Source organism: Rhinolophus hipposideros, assembly GCF_964194185.1.
Source record: "Rhinolophus hipposideros genome assembly, chromosome: 24".
NCBI lineage: Eukaryota > Metazoa > Chordata > Mammalia > Chiroptera > Rhinolophidae > Rhinolophus > Rhinolophus hipposideros.
In genome coordinates this window covers 2,905,912-2,927,337 of record NC_138070.1, presented here as the reverse complement: position 1 = coordinate 2,927,337, position 21,426 = coordinate 2,905,912, and the positions used below count along the sequence as shown (strand labels likewise).

The 21,426-nt window shown below is 48.2% G+C and overlaps 1 protein-coding gene across 4 annotated transcripts in view; it reads left to right on the top strand.

Annotated features, from left to right (window-relative positions):
• Positions 1–21,426, top strand: part of LOC308492551 (transmembrane protein 132B) — a 262,945-nt gene that overhangs the window by 201,774 nt on the left and 39,745 nt on the right. For all 4 annotated transcript variants that reach the window (XM_081037697.1, XM_081037698.1, XM_081037699.1 and 1 more), the window contains one exon: positions 14,012–14,198. In XM_081037697.1, coding sequence (XP_080893823.1) covers positions 14,012–14,198 — 187 coding nt within the window. The remainder of the gene's footprint in view (positions 1–14,011; positions 14,199–21,426) is intronic.

Below are 21,426 nucleotides of genomic sequence, written 5' to 3'. Positions count from 1 at the left end.
CGATTAAACGCCGGTGGAAGGCAGCACTGTTGAAATTACGAGGCAGGACAATGATACCACTTGTGTTCGTAAAATACTGCGTCCCACATCATGATAGGCTTCCGTGCTGTTGGTCACACCGTTGTTTTTAGATGGAAGCAGAAAGAGCTTCAATAGCTTAACCGACTACCAGAGAGAATGCTTTGGCTCAACTAGTGGGCCGTCCGTCCGTGGGCGAGCCTGCTTCTCGGCTGGGCCTAGGACCTCCCGTGATGCCATCCTCCCGCTGCCTCCCTGCTCCAAACGCCCCGTTCCCAATGGAAGCTCACACATCTCCGACAACATCTTCTCAGCCTGTGTGCAGGAAGTGTGGCTCCCAGACTCCCAGCCCCCCTTGTGGGCTGCATCAGCCCAACGACGACGACAGAGAGAACAGACGCATTGTTGCCTGCAGACTGAATGGAGTTTTCAAAAACCCCGGCTTTGCAGGCACTGAGCTGGGAGATTCAGAGCTGCTGTAGGCGCTTCTCTTTGTTTGTTTGGATGTCAGGCCAGAGTCCAGAACCTGGAGCTGTGGTCTGTCCCCCAGCACACTTGTGCCCCTCCCCAGTGCTAGTGGGAGTGTGGGGACCTACTCGTGATGCCAAAGGTCAGCTAGCCGAGCCACCATCACAGGCCACAGAGCCCCTCATTAGTGCAGCCTGGCTCAGACCCCACAACAGATGTCACCTTTCATTCTACTGTTTCAGACCAATTAGTGGTCTTTTTCCTCCGAGGGTCTGACCCAGCGCTGACTCCCATCTCACCTCATCATTGTCCAGAATCATTACCTAGAATCACACGTACAGGTGGACCCGGTTGTGAAAAAGAGATTGATGTGGGGTGAGCACTGGACACGTTCAGGCTGCAGGGACGTGAATCCTGTGAGCTCCATGTCCCCGTCCCTGGGACCCCGACATGGGCCATCGGAACCCTGTCCCGGGCCATCAGAGTTCTGCGTCCTGTAATTCAGTGTGTGAGCAGCCTTGGGAGACCACACACAACGCACACACACACACATCCAGCTTTGTACTGCTGTGTCCTATTATTTCACGCACCATTCTGGTTCATACTTGCTCCCCTGGACCACATTAGTCTCTCCTAATCAAAATATGGCAGGATAGGTTTAGGCTCAGTTCCATGTACAGAATTTCAGGAGTGAGATTCTATTCTAGCTATTGAATAGATATGATCAGCAAAGGAGAAGTGGGAGGAGTTACACACGCACAATCCTTTCTAATTGTGGTTGACTTAAAACCTAATTACGATGGAGTAATTGGCCTATAAGAAAGATTTTGAGGCAGCTGTAATGAATACAATGGGCCAAGGAGGAGATGGGATGGGATCAGCGGGTTTAATTAATTGGTGAGGGGAGAATTCCTGCTTTCTGAAGGAAGGCTCCTCACTGAGGGAAATTTACACATTTCGGGAGTATAGGAGACTGCAAATCACTTCCATTGAATTTCTGCCCAGCTGACATTTATTGAAAAGCCGCCCGGTAAATTGAAGGTTACAGGAATTCTAATCTGATTTTTGACCCAAATGGCATTCAGAATGTCAGTCTATTGGTGGGCCTGTCTTAACTCTACTCAATTCCAAGGTTAATGAGGTGAGAGATTCTGTTGGGGTTTGTTTTTGAATAACCCGGAGCGTACATCTGTCTATCTGTCTCTTGCCTTTAGTTTTTGTTCGTTTGTTTGCTCTTGTGGTGTTGGAATAACTGCGTGTGGTTTGGAGATGGCCTGAGCGTGGTAGAATCTGGTCGATAGTTTCCTTCCCGACAAAGCTGATGGTCGTGACCATTTGTGGCCCACCTTGGGCACGAGGTCCTTATTGTCCTAACTTATTATTCAGCACATTGTCACAGTCCTGCCTTCCAAGCCTTAGCCCTGGATGCAAAACGAGCACATTCTAGAGAGCTGCTCTGCAACTTCACACCCGTAGTCACCTGCCATATTGCACGCCTAGAATTTGTTACAGGGGTAGGTCTCATGTTCCATGTTCTTACCACAATGAAAGAAACCATTCGCGTCGGTGATTCCCAGGCGAGTAGTGGCCGAGGAGATGGTATCACGCGGATACGCTCATCGTTGAGAACTCTGAACTCTGGAGGAAATGCAGAAGCAGCTGCCGGAAGAGCGACCGGTGTAGGCAGACTGGGAAGCAGGAGCGGCACGGTGTGGATTTCCCATTTTACGTCTTACAGACGGATGGGAGGCTGAACCTCAGAGAATCCAGTCTTGTCCCACGTTGTTATGTGGGGCAGTGAACATGCTGTAGGCGAATTTCTACACGGGGAGAGGGTGGGAAATGAGCGAAGCGAGCCTAGACCCAGCCAGGGACGGACAGCCCTGACCTCACAGACACGGGCAGAATGTTACACACTGAGGAGGCCAGAGACTTGCGGAATTGAAGGGTAGCTCTGAGGTCCACTGCTCACTCATTCATGACACATTCCAGTGCCTCCTATGGGCCAGGCATGCAAGGTCGTGCAGGGAACGGGAGGAAAAATCCCCACCCCCACTGCATTTACAGTCACGTGGACAGCCCATAGAAAAGGCAAATCAATGAAACAGAGCAAGTCCCATGGTGTTAACTGCCATTGAGAAAAGGCAGGGGAGGGTGACAGGGTGACGAGTCTTTGAAGAAGACCTGGCTGAGAAGGCAGCCTTTCAGGCCAGCCCTGAAAGTGAGGGCTGAGAGGTACAGGTGTGGTGGGGAAGGGTGGGCCAGGTGGAGGGAGAGCTAGTGTGAGGGCCCGAGGCAGAAGCATCGGTGCCTGGTGCTGGGGGCCCAGAGAGGGGCAGCCGTAGCAAAGGTGCTGAGCAAGGTAACGGCCCTGGGGCGGGGGCCGGTTGTGTGGGACCTTACAGACCTTTGTAAGAACGTGGGCTTTTATGTGAACAAGACAAGAGTTCCTCAAGAGAGCGGAAATATGTGACTTGTGTTCTACCAGGAGTGATCTGGCTGCTTTGTAGAGAAAACGAAGCGGCAGGTGGGGGTGGGGGTGGAAGCGAGAGGTCCTGGAGAGCCAAGTGCAGTGACCCGGGCAAGAGGGGACAGGGGCTTGGACCAGTGTCGATGGAGAAGACATGGGGAGAGTGAAGGCATTTAAAAATATCTATTTCCCGAGTGGAACTTCCAGGCTTTTGGATCTGGGCCATTAAGGAACGAGAAACCTCAGGATGGACCGAGGTTTCGCCCTGAGTAACTGGACAGATGGCTGGAGCTGTCTCTATGGTGATGGGAAGGGCACAGGGTGAGGGTCATCTTGGGGAAGAGCAGAAGCTTGGTGTCACATCCGAGACCGTCCCTGCAGCTGTTGAACAGCTGGACGTAGGAATCTGGATTTGGGGAGAGAAATCCAGGCTGCAGGTGTGAACTTCTGAGTCTTGCACCTTCTAACTGCCCCCCAAGAGCAGTGACCACCCCTAGCACTTACACTCAGGCGTCTGTGGCCTTTCTATTTTGCTCCAGGTGACGGTGGGTGTCTGCTGACCCAGTATTCTCAGGCAGCTCATTTTTGCCGGGCTGGCCACAAACACGGCTCTGGTCATCTACTGATCTAATTGTTGCAGCCGTCTTATTAGAGAGTTCGGGTTAGTCGCTCCTCTGTGAGGATTTGTGTCTGTATGTCACACCAGGACTGGAATACACTGGTGCTGATGGCAGGCAGCCCTGGCCCTGGGGACCCTTTGGCCTGCAGGGAGCTGGACTTACAGCTGCCCTCTGTGGCCGGCCGCCTGGAGGAACCCGGCCAACCGTCATGCGCAGGGCACAAGCGACCATGGGGCACGAGGGACTCCGGGACCCGGCCGCTCCAGCAGCTGCTCTCCCCTGGGGGAGCCAGGTAGCTCATTAGGCAGTGGGACGCTCCCCATTTAATGAGACTCTCCCCAGTGCCGTGCAGACTCGGCCTGTGTCACTCGGCAGGAGGCAGGTTGTCGCTTACTAGAAGGAAGACACTGGACTGGTACCTTCTTTTCTACGTTGTGAGGGTTGAAGCCTGGGAATGAATTATTTATTCAGAAATTAATATTACCTTACGAAGCACAATGCAGAGGCCCAGCCCCACTCAGGTGCTCTGTGGCCATCGGCCCCTTGAGCCCCGAGGAGAGATGACAAGGTCCCTCAGCCCATCGCTGTGCACATGCCAGGGACCACGGCGATGTCCCCCACGCCATCCAGCAACGGGTTCCACGGGGCATTTTCCATACGAAGAGTTTCCCTCAAAGTTGGCAACGGGAAGAAACAGAGAGCGGACCCCCAAAATTGTATTTAGGAACTGGGCATAAGCTAGTTTCTGGGCCGTTTCCTGGAAGGGTTTTTGGGGTGTTGTCAGAAAGACAGAGGCAGAGGGAACACAAATTAATTGTAGCCATTGTCTTAGCTGTCTCCGGGCTTGTCATGGTGACGCTGATAAAATCAAATAAGCTGGAAGCAAGGCTGAGTTGTTAGTGTGAGAAATAGTCGTGGGCTTGGCAGCTGAGGAAGTGGAGGTGCCCGAGTGTGAGCTCATTATCAAGATTTATTGTTTTCAGCTCTGGGAAAATGTTGGTAAGCAAAAATAAGGTCACTCGTGCCCGTCTGCAAGGCTCCGTTAAATATTTTAAGTCAGAAAAAGAAGAAGAATACAACCTCCTTTTCCTGTTGTTGGGAAGTGGGGCAATGGGCTGGCCGACTCACTACGACCTGGGTTAAGGCGTTGGAGGGAGAGTTTCTTGGGGTATCTGTAGCAGACAAATGCGTGTGAGATTTAAACCAAAGGGGGCTAAAGCAAGCAAGAGAGAGCCGGCAATGGTAGCTTTCTATTTTCAAGGAAAATGTTTCTTGATTCGAAAAAGGTATGGAAAATATAACACACATTCATTTACCCACCCCCAACTTTGTTAACTCTTACTATTTGGCTTTATTTTCTTCAAATTAAAAACACACCTATACATCGGATATAATTGGAGCCCTTATGCGCCTCTCTTGCTGATTTCATTCTGTCTCTCCCCTCTCTAAGATAAACACGATTTTTACCACGGATGTTTTTATAGTTTTAATATCAACTGTATAAAGAATGGCTGCACATATGTTTACCCTTTTTGTAAAAGGTATTATATAATACCATACATAGCCTTTTGTAACTCGATTTTTCCTTTCGTTCTTTTTTTCCTTAAAAAATATTGAGATATAATTAACACAAAATTAACACAAAATTCATCTTTTTCAAGAGTACAGTTCAGTGGTTTTCAGTATATTCGTAAAGTTGCAGAATTGTCTCCAATATCTAATTGCAGAAATTCTGTACCAGGTGGCAGTGAATCATCATTCCCCAGTCCTAAGCAACCACTAAAAACTTTCTGTTTTGATGAATTTGCCTCTTCTGGACATTCCATAGACATGGGATCACAGAGTAAGTCCACGGTCTTCTGTGACTGGCATGTGTCACTTAGAATCCTGTTTCCAAGGTTCACCCATGTTGTAACGTGTATCAGGACTTCCTTTTTTTTATGGCCAAACAATACCACATTGTACAGAAATACTACCTTTTATTTATCAGTTCATCCATTGATGGACCGTGGGTTGTTTTGACTTTTCAGCTATCATGAATAATGCTGCTACGAACATTTATGTACTACTTCTAATGTGGACATGTGTTTGCATTTCTCTTGAATATATACCTAGAAGTGACATTTCTGGGTTATGTGGTAACACGGTTTAATTTTTTACTAAACTGTTTTCCAAGTCAGCTGGATCATTTTGCATTTTCACCAGCAATTTCTTCCCATCCTGACAACATACTATTTTGTCTGTCTTTTTTTGTATTACATCCTAATGCCATTCTAATGCTTTGAGGTGGTGTCTCATTGTGGTTACGGTTTGCACTTCCTTAATGGGTAATGCTGGTGAGCATATTTTCATGTGCTTGGCTTGGCCGTTTGTACATCTTCTTTGGGAAAAGGTCTATTCAAATTCTTCATCCAGTTTTGTTTTTTGGAAATTGTTGAGTTGTAAAAGTTTTTTTTTAATCTATTCTAGAAATTCATCTTTTATCAGATGTATGATTTGCAGATATTTTCTTCCATTCTGTGGGTTGTCTTTTTATTTTTTGATCGTTTCCTTTGAAGCACCAAAGTTTTTAAATTTGATGAAGTCCAGTTTTCTATTTTTTTTTGGGTGCTTGTGCTTTTGGTGCTATATCTGAGAAACCATTGCCTAAACCAAGGTCACAGGATTTTTTTTCCTAAGAGTTTTAGGATCTCAGCTCTTACATTTAGGTCTTTGATCCACTTTGTGTTAATTTTTGTATAGGGTTTGATGTAGGGTTCCAAAGTCATTCTTTTTCTGGGATGCCCAATTGTCCCAACACCATTTGTTGGAAAACAACTTTTCTTTGCCCCATTGAATAGTCTTGGCATCCTTGCTGGAAATGAATCATAAATATAAGAGCTTAATTCTGGACTCTCACTTCTATTCCACTGAATTATGTGTCTCTTCTCATGGCAGTATCACGTGGTCTTGAATACGGTAGCATTGTATTAAGTTTTGAAATTGGGAAATATGAATTCACCAACTTTGTTTTTCTTTTCAAAGATGTTTTTGGTATTCTGGGTCCCTTGAATTATCATGTGGATTTTAGGATCAGGTTGTTAATTTATGTACAACATGTACCTAGGATTTTGATAGGGATTTTGTCGAATCTATAGATCAATTTGGGGAGTGTTGCCATCTTAACAATATTGTCTTCTCATCCACGAACATGGAATGTCTTTCCATTTATTTAGGGTTTAAAAAATTTCTTTCAACAATGTTTTGTAGTTTTTAGTATATAAGTCTTGCACTTCTTTTGTTAAATGTATTCCTAAATATTTTATTTTTCTTGATGCATTTTTAAATGGAATTGTTTTCTTAATTTTATATTGGGATTGTTCATTGCTAGTATATAAAAATACAATTGATTTTTGTATGTTGATCTTATATCCTATAACTTTATCTTAAAGTTGTAACTTTAAGATGAGCTTTATTTTAGAGTTCCAATTACTTTTTTTGTATATGTGTATGTAGGTTCCTTAGAATTTTCTATATAAATGTCATGTCATCAGTAAATAGTTTTACCTCTTTCTTTCTAATCTGGATGACTTTTATTTCCTTTTCTTGCCTAATTGCCCTATGAGAAACTTAATAAAATATGTGCATGTCTGTATGCAGGTTTCCTAGACTCTATTCACTTCCCTTCATTTGTTTTCCGTTTCTGTTGCTTACGCTGGATAATCTCAATAGACCAATCTGCAAGTTTACTGAGTCTTTCTTCTGCCTGTTCAAATCTGCTGTTGAACCTCTCTAGTGAATGCTTCATTCCAGTTATTGTGCTTTTTGACTGTAGAATTTCTATGTGGTTCTTTTAAAATAATGTATCTCTCTTTATTGATATTCTGCTTGGTGAAACATCACTCCCAGAGTTCACTGCTGAGTCCAGAGGCTTGGCTACGGCCTAGGTCTCATGAAAATGCTCAGGCAGGAGGGTGGGCGACATCATTTGTGAGCTGGAAACACAGCTCATAAGGAGTGGACTTGGGGGTCAAAACCAAAACGTGTTTTCTCAGAGATCAGACATGTGTACCGGGACCTGGGGGGACATAATAAATGAATAAAATGGTCCAGCTGTATTACAGAGTTTTCACCCCATTACTGGCCATAACACTGCTTCCCAGATGATGTTGCCTGATGATGTTGCCATGCGGGAATGTGGGGTAGTGTTGCCTGGTCTTCCAGTTTTTCCAAAGAAGCCAGAAATACTTTCCTCCGCCCCGCCCCCGTGGACTCTCTGCATTTAAAAATATTGACAGCTCATTTAAATTTTGTAAAATGTGGTAGTGAGGGTGCTTAATAAGTATGGCTCTGGCCACGTGCAGCCCCCATTGTAACCTCTGGGTTTTCTATTTAACTTTTCTAATCAACCAGACATGCAATAAAGGAACCCCTATTCATAGACTATTCCCATTTGACATGGTCCTAGAGTTTTTTTAAAGTTCTGTGCAGCAATATGATGACGGGGAGTCAGGAAATGAAAGCAATGAGGAGAGAAGCTTTTGAGTCTGAAAGATTATAAATTTCTGCTTCCGACCGGTGGCTCTTCAATGTTTTAGACCGTTGACTGCCAACCACTGCCTCATTCATCCGCCTGAACCATTCATTCCACAGCAAGCTCAGAGAGAGTGGTCCTGCCTTAGAAAAAACATAAAAGAGGAGGTAGTGCCTGGGTTTTGTGAAAGTGAAGAAGGACATGGTGCGTTCATGCCAGATTCTGAGAACTGGCCATTACATTGTGTTGAAAAGATTGGTGTGACAGGCAGAGAGATGGACCTCTGCCCGCTGATGGGATTGATGAGTGAGGTTTACTCTATTCCTCTCTGTGGGGACTGGTGTTGGGGGGAAGCCATGGAGAGGGAAGAGTATCTGGAGGGGAAAGAGAGTGTGCTGAGGAACCCCCAGCAGTGGGGCTGTAGCTGTGGCCTGTTGTATGGGCCCATCTTTCAAAGAACAACTTGAGTCAAGCCTCCTCCAGGAAGCCCTCCCTGATCTGCCAATTTCTGTCTCCTCCCAGCACCTGTCCTTGCAGTCTCTCTGATTCCACTAAGTACACATTCTTTTGAGAGCTCGCTCAAACTATTGTTTGAGTTTCACTGATTCATTAAACAGAAATTTAATGAGTACAACTATGTCCCAGGCAGTGTTCTAAGTGGGCAAAACAGGCAGAAGTCCCTGCCTTCCTGGCACATCTGTGAGTGCATGTGTGTGTGCGCGTGCGTGAGAGAGATAGGTAGAGAGGGAGGGAGAATCAACATAATCACTCCCTTAGCATGATCGAAGAGAAAAGCTGTGGGAAGCTAAGAGCAGGATCACAGGATCCAGCAGGGAGGGGGATGGAATTTTCGGGGGGGGGGCGGTCAGAAGAGGCTTTTATTGAGCAGGTGGCATTTAAACAAAGACTTGATAGATGTTCTTTTCTATTTAGCACCTTGTGTTCATGCTGATGGTCTGGGATAAACTCTTCCCATGATTTCTTTTTAAAGCTTAAAATAGATTGACTCATTTATTCGACAAACATTTGCTGAGGGTCTGTTGGGTGTCTGCTCATCTGTCAGGTATCAGCCCACATGTCAGCTCCTTGCAAGGATGCCCTGAACAGCCTTTCGTGGTCTCCTGTTGTAATTTACATCCTATTTTAAAATTAAAAATGATTGTTTTAAAATTATGTATATATATTAATTTTTTAAACAATTTATTTAGCTTTTCAAAAAGAAATGTAATTCTACTATTTTATTTTTAGGCGAGTATGTATAATGACCAGGACCCTACCTCATTTATTTATTTACCTGAGTAACATGACCAGGAGCTCATCTATTTTGTTTAATAATAAATTCTCAGTGTCTGACACATAACAGGTGCTTAATAAAGGTCACCAGAAGAATGTGCCAGGGGCTGTAGTGACCATGGGCTTATAATAGGTTTTGGCCTTTGAAGAACCTATGTTCCTATGTCCAGCAATCATGTCCCTTGTATTTACTTAAAGGAGTTGAAAACTTAGCCCACAAAGCGATGTCCTTCGGGGGTGAGTGGATAAATAAACTGTGGTCCATTCATACAATGGAACATTAATCAGCGCTAAAAAGAAATGAGTTATCCAGACATGAAGAGTTATGGAGGAATCTGAAATGCAATATGAGTAAGTGACAAAAGCCAACCTGAAAAGGCTGCGCACTGTGCGATTCCAACTCTATGACATTCTGGAAAAGGCAGAACTATGGAGACAGCCAAAAGATCAGGGGTTGTCAGGGGCTCAGGGGGGGTGTGGTGAACAGGTGGAGCGCAGAGGGCTTTCAGGGCAGTGAAATGTCCCTGTGACACCACAGTGAGGGATACATGTCATTACACATTTGTCCAAACCCATAGAACGAAGAATGCCAAGAGCGAACCCTAATGTAAACTGTGGACTTCGGGTGATAACGATGAGTGCAGGTAGGCTCGTCGGTTATAACCAGTGTCCCACTAGGGTGCAGGAGGGTGCAAGTGGGAGGCAGTGTACGTAGGGCTGTGGGCAGCATATGGGAAATCTTTGTACCTTTCTCTCAATTTTGCTGTGAACCTAAAACTGCCCTAAAAATCGAAGTCTTTAAAAAAGAAGAAAATTATATTCTAGTAGTGGAGACAGACACGTCTTCTCGAAGCCAAGCGTGCATAAATATACTTGCCAGCCAGGCAGAAGACTATAGCAGAAAATTCAGCTGACTGGTAGCTTTTTGTCTCCCAGAATGCAAATGACACCCCCCAGAATTTTACAGGGGGTCCTATTGGGCCTGTTAAGTAGGTTCAGTGAATTAAACAAATACGTATTGAGCTCCTACAATTCTCCAGGCACTGTGCCCGCTGCTACAGTCGGAGCAGCAACAATACATGTCTGTCCTCCCGGAGTGAACAGTCTAGAGGGACGTCACAGTCGGCTGCGCTGTATTTACTGCCAGCAGCCGGCAAATCCTATTCTGGGGCATTTGCTCAATGCAATCATCCTTTAATATTTACCTTGCTTTTGGGTCATCTTTTAAAATAATGCCCAGAAAAAGGCTCATAAAGAAGAAAACAGAAGCCCTGAGACCAGACACAGCCTCTGTTGCTCCATTTCTAGAAAAAACTCGTGTAAAGGAAATCTTCAGCATCTCAGCCTGCTAGCTCAGAACCATCTAGAAGTTTGTGGGGGAGAATCTACATAAATAGCACAACCTCCTGGGGAGGAAGTTCAAGCTTTTGAACTCTGTCTCCCTCCCTCCCTCCATCCCTCCCTTCCTCTCTCTCTCCTTTCCTCCCTTCCTCTCTCCTCTCTCCCTCTCATTCCTTCTGCAATACAACCATTATTGTCATCATGAGTGACCTGCTGAGAAGTGGCTGGAGGTGGCCCTGGGCGACGAGCTGCTGGGCTGGGTCCCCTGCCCCCTCTCTCTTGCTCCTTCTTACTGACATGTGTAAGCTGTCTCAGCCCCACGTCACAGTTGAGGGAGGAGACTCAACTTCTATTAAAGGGCAGGTTTCCATGGGAAACCTGGCTTCTGGGAAGCAAGTGGTTTGGGGAGGAAGCTGTGTGCTCTAGCTTGAGGGGAGAAACTGCCAAGCAGTGTTCGTGCCTGACCTCTTCACACACACACACACACACACACACACACACACACACACACACGTGCACGCATGTACACACACACACACATGCACGGCCACACATACACACACATGCACATTTACTTCTCTACCCCCAGCGAAAGCGTCTAATGACATCTCATGGTTGAAGCACTGATGCTGACTCCTCAAAGGCCGTTGGCCATTATTAAATTGAGGGAACCATGAAACATTTTCTAAATTTGAAAGGCTTATCAAGGATAGATCAGGAGCAGGTAAAATTAATAGTTATAAACCCATTTGCGTAGAAATGGACTCATCAGCAAGCATGCCCGTTGCCTAAAAGTAAAACACCCCTTCCTCTGGTTTGAGGGAAATGACTTAAAATACAACCTTAGGCATACAAGGGACTCCAACCTGTGGTTATTGCATTCACACCTGGGCAAGTTCCTATCAGTGGCCCAGCCCATAGCCTGGAAGGTCAGAGAGGAGACGGAAGAGCCTGCTGAGTCTGGCCTTTCCACACAGACCCTGCCCCCCTTGCCCAAAGGCTGGCCACTTCTGTACCCCAAGCCTGGAGTGCGGACTTAGCAGGATTCAACTGCTGAGAACAGAGCCGCACCCTTTCTTCTCTCCCTGGATCTTCACCCAAAGAGATATTGAAGATCTGATCTGATAGGACACAGCATCTTGTAGAAGGAGCCTCACATGGACATGTGGAGAATTCCTGTGACCGCACAGGGGACTTTAGGCTGCAATGTAGCAGATGGGGAAACTGAGTGCTTAAGTTCCTAAGATCCTGAGATGCCTTTGGAAATTCAAAATCCATCCCTTAATCGCTCCTTTCTTTGCCTTTTCACTAAAGATGCCCAGGTAGGTAGGGGTCCCCTTGTAGGGAGTTCCCTTGTGCACCCATCAGTCCTCTCGTGAAGCCAGAACCCTTATTCAACACACATGTCTTCCCCATGCAAAACAATATTGCAAATCGATGCTTGAGGATTCCCAGCTCCCATGCACCCACAGCCAGGTTAGGCTCAGCCAGCACCAGCTGGTGGTGTTTGCCCAGTGGAGTCCCTGGACTATTCCAGAACAGTGTGTCTTTGATGGTTTTGGCATCATCACAACGTATGTTCATGGTACTGAGCAATGCACGAAGCAAGTTCACATCCGTTCACTCCTTCCATCCTCCAAACTCTCCTGAAAGTGGGCAGGCAGTTACCCATTTTCCAGGTGAGGAGACTGAGGCAGGAAAGGTGTAAATGATTTTCCCAGGGTACAAAGCAAGTCAGCAGTCCTGTCTGCACTGTCCGACATGGTAACCACTAGCCACGTGCGACTACTGAGACCTTGAAATGAGGCTGGTGTGACTGAGGAATTGAGGAATTGAATTTTAAATTTGATTTATTTTCTAGTTAATTTCATTGGAGTATAAATAGGCGCGGTGGCTAGGTGTTACCGTATTGGACAGGATGGTATCTTGAGTTTCCTAAAACCTCCGCTAATCGGGAAAAAGGCTGGATTGCCAGTTCTCTATGGAGTCTGGTGTGGCTCTATTCTGAGTAGAATTCCACATGAGGAAGGTCCGCGTAACGCCATTCTGTCAGCACTGCTGCTGTACCTGAGTGTTGCCCCTGGGACCTCTTGACAGACGTACGGCATCTGTCGTGCTTCTCCAGCCGGCTCTTAGCCGCACGTGGACAGGGGAGCTGTCCAAGGTAGGAGAAGCCGCCAGGCAAGCCGCAGGCAATTCACAGGCTGAGTTGCGGGTCCCAACTCCAGACCCTACCTGGACCCCAAAAGGCAGGGAGGAGGCCTCCAAACGCATTTTGGTCCAGGCTGGCCCATCGGCAGCAAAGGAACAGGTTGGTTGACAGGGTTCAGCTGTGAATTGTCAGCCTGCTGTCACATTCCTTGGATCTGGGTAAAGCTAGATTTAGGGTGATGGAAACAGGCTAACTTTACAGGTGTCATTCTCAAGCCCTGTTCTGGATGGCTTTTTGTTTTAACTCTCTGTCTAGTAACTTCTCCTGTCCAAGCAACAGTCGTCTACTATTTACAAGTACATGTCAATGACAAGAGGCTTTTGTATATACCAATATTGACAATAACACGTGCCTTTTTCACTTATCTGTGCCTCATCCACTTTCTTCCCTCTCCTCCAAACGTGCATACAAAGTCCTCACTCCTTGGAGTAAGGCAGTGGGGTTTTCTTACATCACATTTCATCTCATTTCAGGCTGATGAAATGAAGAAACACCTATTACACTTGATTCTGTCATTCGTAGTTTATGTAGTGGACCACGCAGTTTATGGAATCCTTTCCCTTCCTCGGTCTCGTGGCGTCCATGAGGTCCTCACTATTCTCCCCCAACCCTAAAGCGTAGAGAGGTTGAACCGCTGGTCCATAGACACACAGCTACATAGAAGCAGAAATAGCCAGAACCCGGGATATGCCTCACGTCTGGAATGATGATGAAGTTAGATGAAGGTTTGGGGGTACCTGCCGTGTGTGGTGCTTGGATGGTGTGTGGTTAGAGGGAGCCGTGTGGACCGAGGGGAAAATCTGTGTGACCTGTTCATTCAAAGAAGACCAGCCCGCTTTCCACCGGGCCCTGGAGATGGATTGCTGGCCTGTTCTGAGGGCCAGGCCATTGCTGAGCAGCCTGTGAATTAGCCTCTGTCCACACTGCCGTGTGACTTGTGGAGCTTGGCAATCATTCTTTGGGTTGACAAAGAAGAATGCGGCCATTTATTGCATTTTTGACATTCTGCTGAGTCTCAAGTTTTAAATGACACTTTAACATGTATTTTGTTCTGTTTTTTTTTTTTTTTTTTCCAGAGCAAATGGTTCCTTCTATGAGGTCTTGCAAGTGGAAGTTGGAGTTGACAATAGCAGTGGTCTGGCCGGGGCCCAGCAAATTACGTGGCAAGTGGAGTACCCGGCTGAGGACTCCATGAGCGAGCTGGTCGTGTCAGAGATCTTTGTCAGCCAGACAAGCTTTGTGGGCATCGTCCCTCTTGCAATGGTGAGAAATCCGGACTTCTGAAAAACTGCCCCAGAGAAGTTTTCTTTGAGTACTTTTCGTAGTCAACAAACATGTAGCATTTTATAACCTGTTATTTCCCGTGCACCCCGATGCATGATGTTTAAACAAGGAAATGCACTTATGCATTTGATTGCCCACTTCCCATAATGCCTCCGTGGCAACTATTTAGGGTCTGCTGTGACAGCCCTTTTCCTCTGTGGATATTGACCAACCGCTTCCTGGCAAGCCCCTGTTATTTATTGTCCTAATCCGCGTCCATGCCAGGACCAAGTGCTTCCCTGAATGGAGACGGTTTCTCTGAACAGTATTGGGGGTACACGGTGGGGACATTGGCTCTGTGCTGAGTGACCAGCCCTCAGCCAACCGGCTTTGTCCTGAGGGTTCCCAGGTAGCTTGGGGATTGGCTGACTTTAAAGTGCAGATGGATCTGAAAGAGCCTTGTTGAGAACTGACCAGCTGACCCGGGATAGGGTCCCAGAGTCCATCAAACCGCCTTGCGTTTCTGTTTCGTTGGCCTGGCGGGGACCAGACTTCTCTGAGCGCGAGAAGCTCCATTCACGACCTCCTCAGGGGCCACATCTGAGAATAGGCTCATGGACAAGGTTCCAGAACCTAGAAAGGTTGGTGCTGGTGGGTCATAGCAATGATAAACCGCAGGGAGTGGCACATTCCTAGTCCCCTTTCCTCACTGGCAATGTTTGAGTAGATTCTGCACTGTTGTGACGTTCCTGTCTGGGACCCTCCCCGATGGCCCAGGGCAGAACTGGGGGCAGAAGAAGCTGGAGAAACCTGCCCACGAATGAGAGCCTGGCAGAGCAGGGATGTGACTGAGACAGAGGCCGGCTCTGACAGTCTCTCTGCCACGGCCAGCACTTCCGTGCGGCTCACCTAGTGTCCCCGTTTCTTAATGACAGGTGCCTAGGCACAGCTCGGGGCGGGAGTCCAGTGGGGTGCTTGCGGATGCAGGGCTGTGGCCGTACCCCTGGCCTGGGATTTGTTGTCCCTCACTCACCCCCGTTTCTCTCCCCCCCATACTGTCTGAGCGTCTTGCTTCTCTGGGGAGGCTGGTCCATGTGTGTTGTGCACGCTGCGTGCCTCTGACTATTAGTGTCTCCCCGGCTGGCTGGTCTTTACTTAGGGATGCTTTCTTGCCTTTGGTTCTGATTCCCATTGGCTGGAAAGTGCAGGGTTGGATGGTGAATGGTACCGTGTATGACGCTCTTGGATGCTGTGCATAGTGCCTCTGAAACGGCTCCAAGGGACCTGAGCTGCTAGTCAGGTTTGCAGTGGAACCGCAGTTGGTAGTTTATTTAATCCGTCGTTTCAGCTGCTTTCCAAATCCGTAACTGGCGGAGCGTGACCTTTAGGGGGCATTGTGCCCACTGCGCTTAGAGTGGAAGGGCCTTCTATGAGCTTCTTTGTCCTCCCCTCCCTTCTCAGCGCCCAGCACCCCTGGACAACTTCTGTATGACGTGAGGCTGCTACGTTACATGTCCCAAGAAAGCACAAACAAGAAATGGGTCCTGTGATCCTGGCATTCAACTCAGCTTGTGATTTAGAACTTGGCTGCCAAGCCGTGTGGTCCTGGGCAGGGTGACATGCTGCTGACACCTCTTGGGTAGCAAACCACCCTCTACTTCGGGAAGGTGAATATGCAGCTTTGGGGCAATGCCCAACAGGACTGGAGAGAGCCCCCCGCATGGAAACTGATGCAATAGTCCAGGCAGAGGGCTCACAAAGGGACATGGCAGTGGTGACATACCCGCCTGTCTACCCACCCACCCCCCACCCGGCCGCATCTTTGGCTGGGACTCAGAGGGGCAGCCCTTGTCCTGGGAGCCTCCAGCCCTGGCCAGCTTGGAGCAGCATGTCACCCCCACGAAGGTCCTGCAGGTGTCCTGTGGGCCCTTCGGCATCTGGCCCAGCTTTGGGACGTCTTAAGTAGTGGCAGTCTGCTTCTCATCCTTTGCCTTGAGTTTAAACCTTGAAAAAGAAAATATAAGTAACTAGTGTTTGAATCTTTCCTCCCAGAACATTACCGGTGTGGCCTAAGTGGTCGTCGACTGCCCTGCCACCCCCACCCCCAATTACTTCTGGTTTGTCATTTTATTTTATTCATCCAGAAATTTACCTTTCTAGGAGTCCACATTCGTTCACATCCACGCGGCTGCAGAAACACTTGGTACTGTGGCGTATGTGGCTGTGTTTTCAAACAAAGGGCCTTGCTCTGTGTATGCATTCTGTACGGTCAATTGTGTCTCGGAGGCCTTTTCATGCCCACGTGAAAAGAGCTGCCTCATCCATTTTTAAAAAAACCGCTTCGTAGTGTTCTGCAGTGGGTAGTCCATAGTTTCTTTTTAAACCTACTGATGAATATTTAGGTGTTTCTCTCTCTCTCTCTCTCTCTCTCTCTCTCTCTCTCTCTCTCTCTCCCCCCCACCACCCCCCTCACTACCATGCATTCTGCAAAGCACCCTCTAGTCTGGGGTAGAAAGCGGGCTTTATGTCAAGTACCAGTGGCAGCAGGTGGGACCACTGCCATGTTGAGGTGACCGTGGGGAGAGGGATCAGTCAGTAGTCTGTTTTGGGTGCTATTTTAGTTTCCTGGGGTTGGCATGCAAATTACCACCAACCGATGGCTTTAAACCACAGGAATTTATCCTCTCACGGTTCTGGAGGCCGGAAGTCCGACACCAAGGTGTTGGCAGGGCCGCGCTCCCCCTGAAGGTTCTAGGGTTCTAGGTGGTTCCTTCCTCTTCCGGCTTCTGGGGGCTCCTGGCATTCCTTCACTCATGGCCATGTCACTCCAATCTGTGCCTCTGTCACCAGAGCGGTGTGTGTGTGTGTCCTCTCCTTATGAGGACACCAGTCATTGGATTCAGAGCCCATCCTCATCCAATATGACCTTTGTTAGCTAATTGCACGTGCAAAGGCCATATTCACCAATCAGGTCCCATTCTGAGGTTCTGGTGAACATGAATTTTGGGGGGAAACTATTCAACCCATTACAGGTACAGGAAGCGGGACTGGTGGCACACGTGCCACGGACCTGCCAGCTGGATCTGGAAGGGGTTCTGGAAGAAGCCCAGCTACACTTTCAGCATGCCCAGGGTCGCTGACATTCTGGGTCATGACTCTAACGGGTTACTAGCTCTTCGGCCATTAACTCAGCTCCAAAATACTGACGTTCAGTGGTGGTGACGAGACCCCCTTTGCAGGACCTAAAGAGATCCCAGTGTCTCTGAAAGGGGTTCTTGCTGAATCCTGACTTTGCAGGTGCTTCCAGAAGGCCTGTGTCTCTTCTTCCACCCAAACAAGTGTCAGCACAGTGACCTGTTGGTGGCCACACACACTTGGCAGAGGGTGTGCAGAATAAGCTTGATGCCAGTTTTTTCAGGTTCTCTCATATACGAGAAAGAGCAAGAGCCCCAAACAGCCGTTTCCTTGGTCACATTCCCACCATTTCACCCCATTGATCCAAGTTGCTCGCAGCTATTGGGGCGGTTGGAAATTGTCCAGGAGAATGTGTGTCCAGCGGGTACACTGTTCAATGAGCAGAAGTAAGCACCGTTGTTGGATGAGATTAAAGCCATGCACTTGTGTGCCGCGGAATGACATATCTAACGTGCTGGGTGTAGCCGACCACGGACTGCTGAGCAGTGGTGCCCCCGCACGTTGGGCCGGGAGTATATTCACTCAGCTGTCACCACCGTAACCACACTGAGATGTTATGTCATTTCCCAACTTATACTGAAAAAATAGCAGTATAAAAAGGATTGCTCTTGGAGAATGAACTGGAGTCAGCTGAGTGGAAAAAGAGAAGGAAAAAAAAACCATTAAGATGACTGGTTCAGTTGACCTGCATCTACTCGGGGAAACCTTTGCTGATGTATGATTTCTGAAGATAAAGGGGGAAAATAGACCCAGTAAGCAAGTTCATGAAAGAAACTGGTGGCTGTCAGTCAGAGCAACAGAGTGATAGAATCCTGGGGGTTTCTGTTGCAAGAATGTGACGTGACAAATTTTCAGGCTGTCAATACCACTAATATGACCTCGCTCGCAGAAACGTCTGTTGTGGGGTCCGTCCGTCCGACTCCTGCTTGGGAACTGTTGTCTTTTGTTGGGTAATGAGCCCTGAAGGACAAAATTGAGAGCGATTATGTGAAGGGTTTTATGCTTCTGTTTCACACACCCTTAAAGTGGTGAAATCATGGGGAGGCCGTATTCTGAGAAAATCATCTTCTTGTTGAACACAAAGCTCTCCTTTCGTGTGACGGGGACCTGGGTCGTGGATGTGCGTGTTGTCTGAGCGCCGAGACGTGTGTTTTACTTAAGAACAGTCAAGCTGCCCGGTGCAAGTTGGACCTGCAAGTCGGACCTGCCGTCTCCTGAAGCTTTGTGATCTCCCACCATCTGCCCTTGGACCCTCAGTCGTCCAGTCTGTACAAGGGGTAGCAGCTTCTACCAGGATAACCTTGTCAAGGTCTTCCCAGGATGAAATGAGGCGAGATACCAGGGTCTGTCACTGACCACGCGTGTGATCAATGCCAGTGGCTTCTTCTTACCGGTGTGCAGCGAGCTTACAAGCGAGACGCTTGAGAGGAGAGGTGACAGTGAGTGTTTCATGACGGCTGGGGTGGCCACTGAGCAGCCGGAGTAGACGCAGCCCGTAAAGACCTGCGTGGCCCTGGCCTCCCCCGTGCACCCCGCTGCCCACCAGCCCCGCCAGGGGACCGCGAGGACATGTCACCGCGCCCCCTCCTTCGCTCAGCTTAGGGCACAGCCCGGCACCCCTTTCCCTGGCTCATTTGCAGACGCCAAGATGGCCTTTCTGATCGGCTTTCACCGGACTTCCTTTTCCGAGGACACGGGCTCAGGGCGACAGTCCCCGGGGTGCCCGCTAGATGGCGCTCCCAGACTGGCTGTGGCCGCCCTCCCCCGAGGGCTCCCCACACACCTGCCCCGCCACCCTGTCCCCGGTGAGCGGGCCGTTCTTCTAACACTTTGCACTTGGGACTCCGGGTTTCCCCGAGTGTGAGAAGTGGGGGCTCCCTCCTGCAGCCCCGCCCAGCGCTCAGCACAGCACCTGGCACCGGGCACCGGGCACCTGGCACCGGGCACCTGGCACCGGGCACCTGGCACCGGGCACCGGGCACCTGGCACCGGGCACCTGGCACCGGGCCCCGGGCACCTGGCACCGGGCACCTGGCACCGGGCACCGGGCACCTGGCACCTGGCACCGGGCACCGGGCACCTGGCAGCTTGCACGGGGATGGCTCCTGAGGCCCGCGGGACGCCTGCGAGGGGCTTTGTTTGTTTGTTTGTTTGTTTTTCGTTTTTCAGCACTAAATCCCCCTGTTTTACTTATACTTAAGAGAAGGGAAAGAACGTAATATGAAATTTCTGAACTTCAAAAAACATTAATCACTACAAAAGATATTGATTTTTAAAATACTTTTCCATGATTAGGGCAAAAAATTTTATTGTGAAAACCAGTCAAAGGTTGGAGCCATTCTTTTATTTTTATTATTACTGCTATTCCCTCATTACCACAACTGCTGCTGCGTTCAGTCTTTTAGATGTCAGTACTTTATTTCAGTATAGCACCTTTTAAATTTGTTAATGACTTAATTATAAAATACATTTCAGCTTTACTGCAGTATAATTGACAAATGGAAAATGCATATTTTGGGTGTACAATGTGCTTTTTTAAAAAATAGACATACACATTGTGAAATGATTACTACAATCAAAGAAGTTAACACATCCTTCCCCTCACGGAGGTACCAGTTTGTGCATGTGTGGGGTGATGAGAACACTTACTATCTCCCTGGTAGCAGATTTCAGGTGTACGGTATAACACGGTCAACTATACGAGCAGTCGCCATGCTCACCTCAGCTCTCCCTCATCCTGCATAACTGGAACCCTGTGCCCTCGACCTGCAGCTCCCCACCCCCCGCCCCCAGCCCCTGGCAACCACCGCTCTGCTCTCTGCTTCTGCAACTTTGACTATTTGACTTATAAGTGAGATCGTGCAGAATTTGCCTTTCTGTGTCTGGCTTATTTCACTGAACATCATGCCCTCCCGTTCATCCATGTTGTCACAAATGGCAGGGTTTCCTTCTTATGTGCCACATTTTCTGTATCCATTCATCCACTGACTGGTGTTTAGGGGCGCCCATGTCTGGGCTGGTGTGAATAACGCCGCAGTGAACACGGGGGGGGGGGGGCAGCTGTCTCTTGGAGCTCGCACAGCATCTAAGCCATCCACTATGGGAGCCACTAAGTCCATGTGGCTATTTGAATTAAAATGAATTAACATTTAATGCCACTTGAATTCAGTTCCTCAGTGGCACTAGCCACATGTCCAGTCCTCAAGGGCTACATGTGGTCAGTGGTGACCTCTTAGCCCAGACACAGAATATTCTGTCACTGAAGGAACTGCTGTCGGACAATGGTGATTGAGTCTCTTCTTTGACAGATAAATCAACAGCACCTTTGGACTTCTTGCCACTTGCCTCTGCTTAAATGTTTATTACTAGTGTTACGCATAGTTTTACAACGGTGAATTTCATTACACTTGTATTCAATTGTAGAATTTCATGGCTTCACTTGAATATTAATCCGTTCTTCAGATTCTTCATTAAGCATTTCTGTTTCCTTCATCCAGCCCACTGTTCCAGGAAGGGCCCAACTGGTATCTTTTGTCAGGCAAGACCCTTTTTTGTTGAGGGCGTCCTACTTGTTTATTCCTTTAGTCTCACGAGGTCTCCTGGGGAGAAATGAGATTAACCAAGTGGAAATCCCCAGGGACTTGGCAAACTGTGGAGTGCTGTTCAGATGTAAGAGGTAGGTGGTCAGTCACTCCTTCCACACACCTGATGGGGGGCCTGAGTGCCAGGCACCAGGGGAAGCCAGGATGGACGGGGGGGGGGGGGGGGGGGGGGGGACTCGGTTCTCGGCATCGGTGACGTCAGTAAGGGCTTTCCACCCAGAAACAGATTTCTCTGAGGTTTTGGTGAAATTTCTTTAATGTAGGAGGACGTATTCTAGCTCATAATTAAAGTCCAAGCTGAACACTGAGTCCTAGGATGCCGTGACTGCCTTATTTATTTAGACTCAGCTGGAGAAGCTGCAGGTTCTTTTCTGAGAAAAGGAGCAAGGTAGGCATTTAGAGAAGACCAAGGGAAGGAGTGCTGTGGCCCT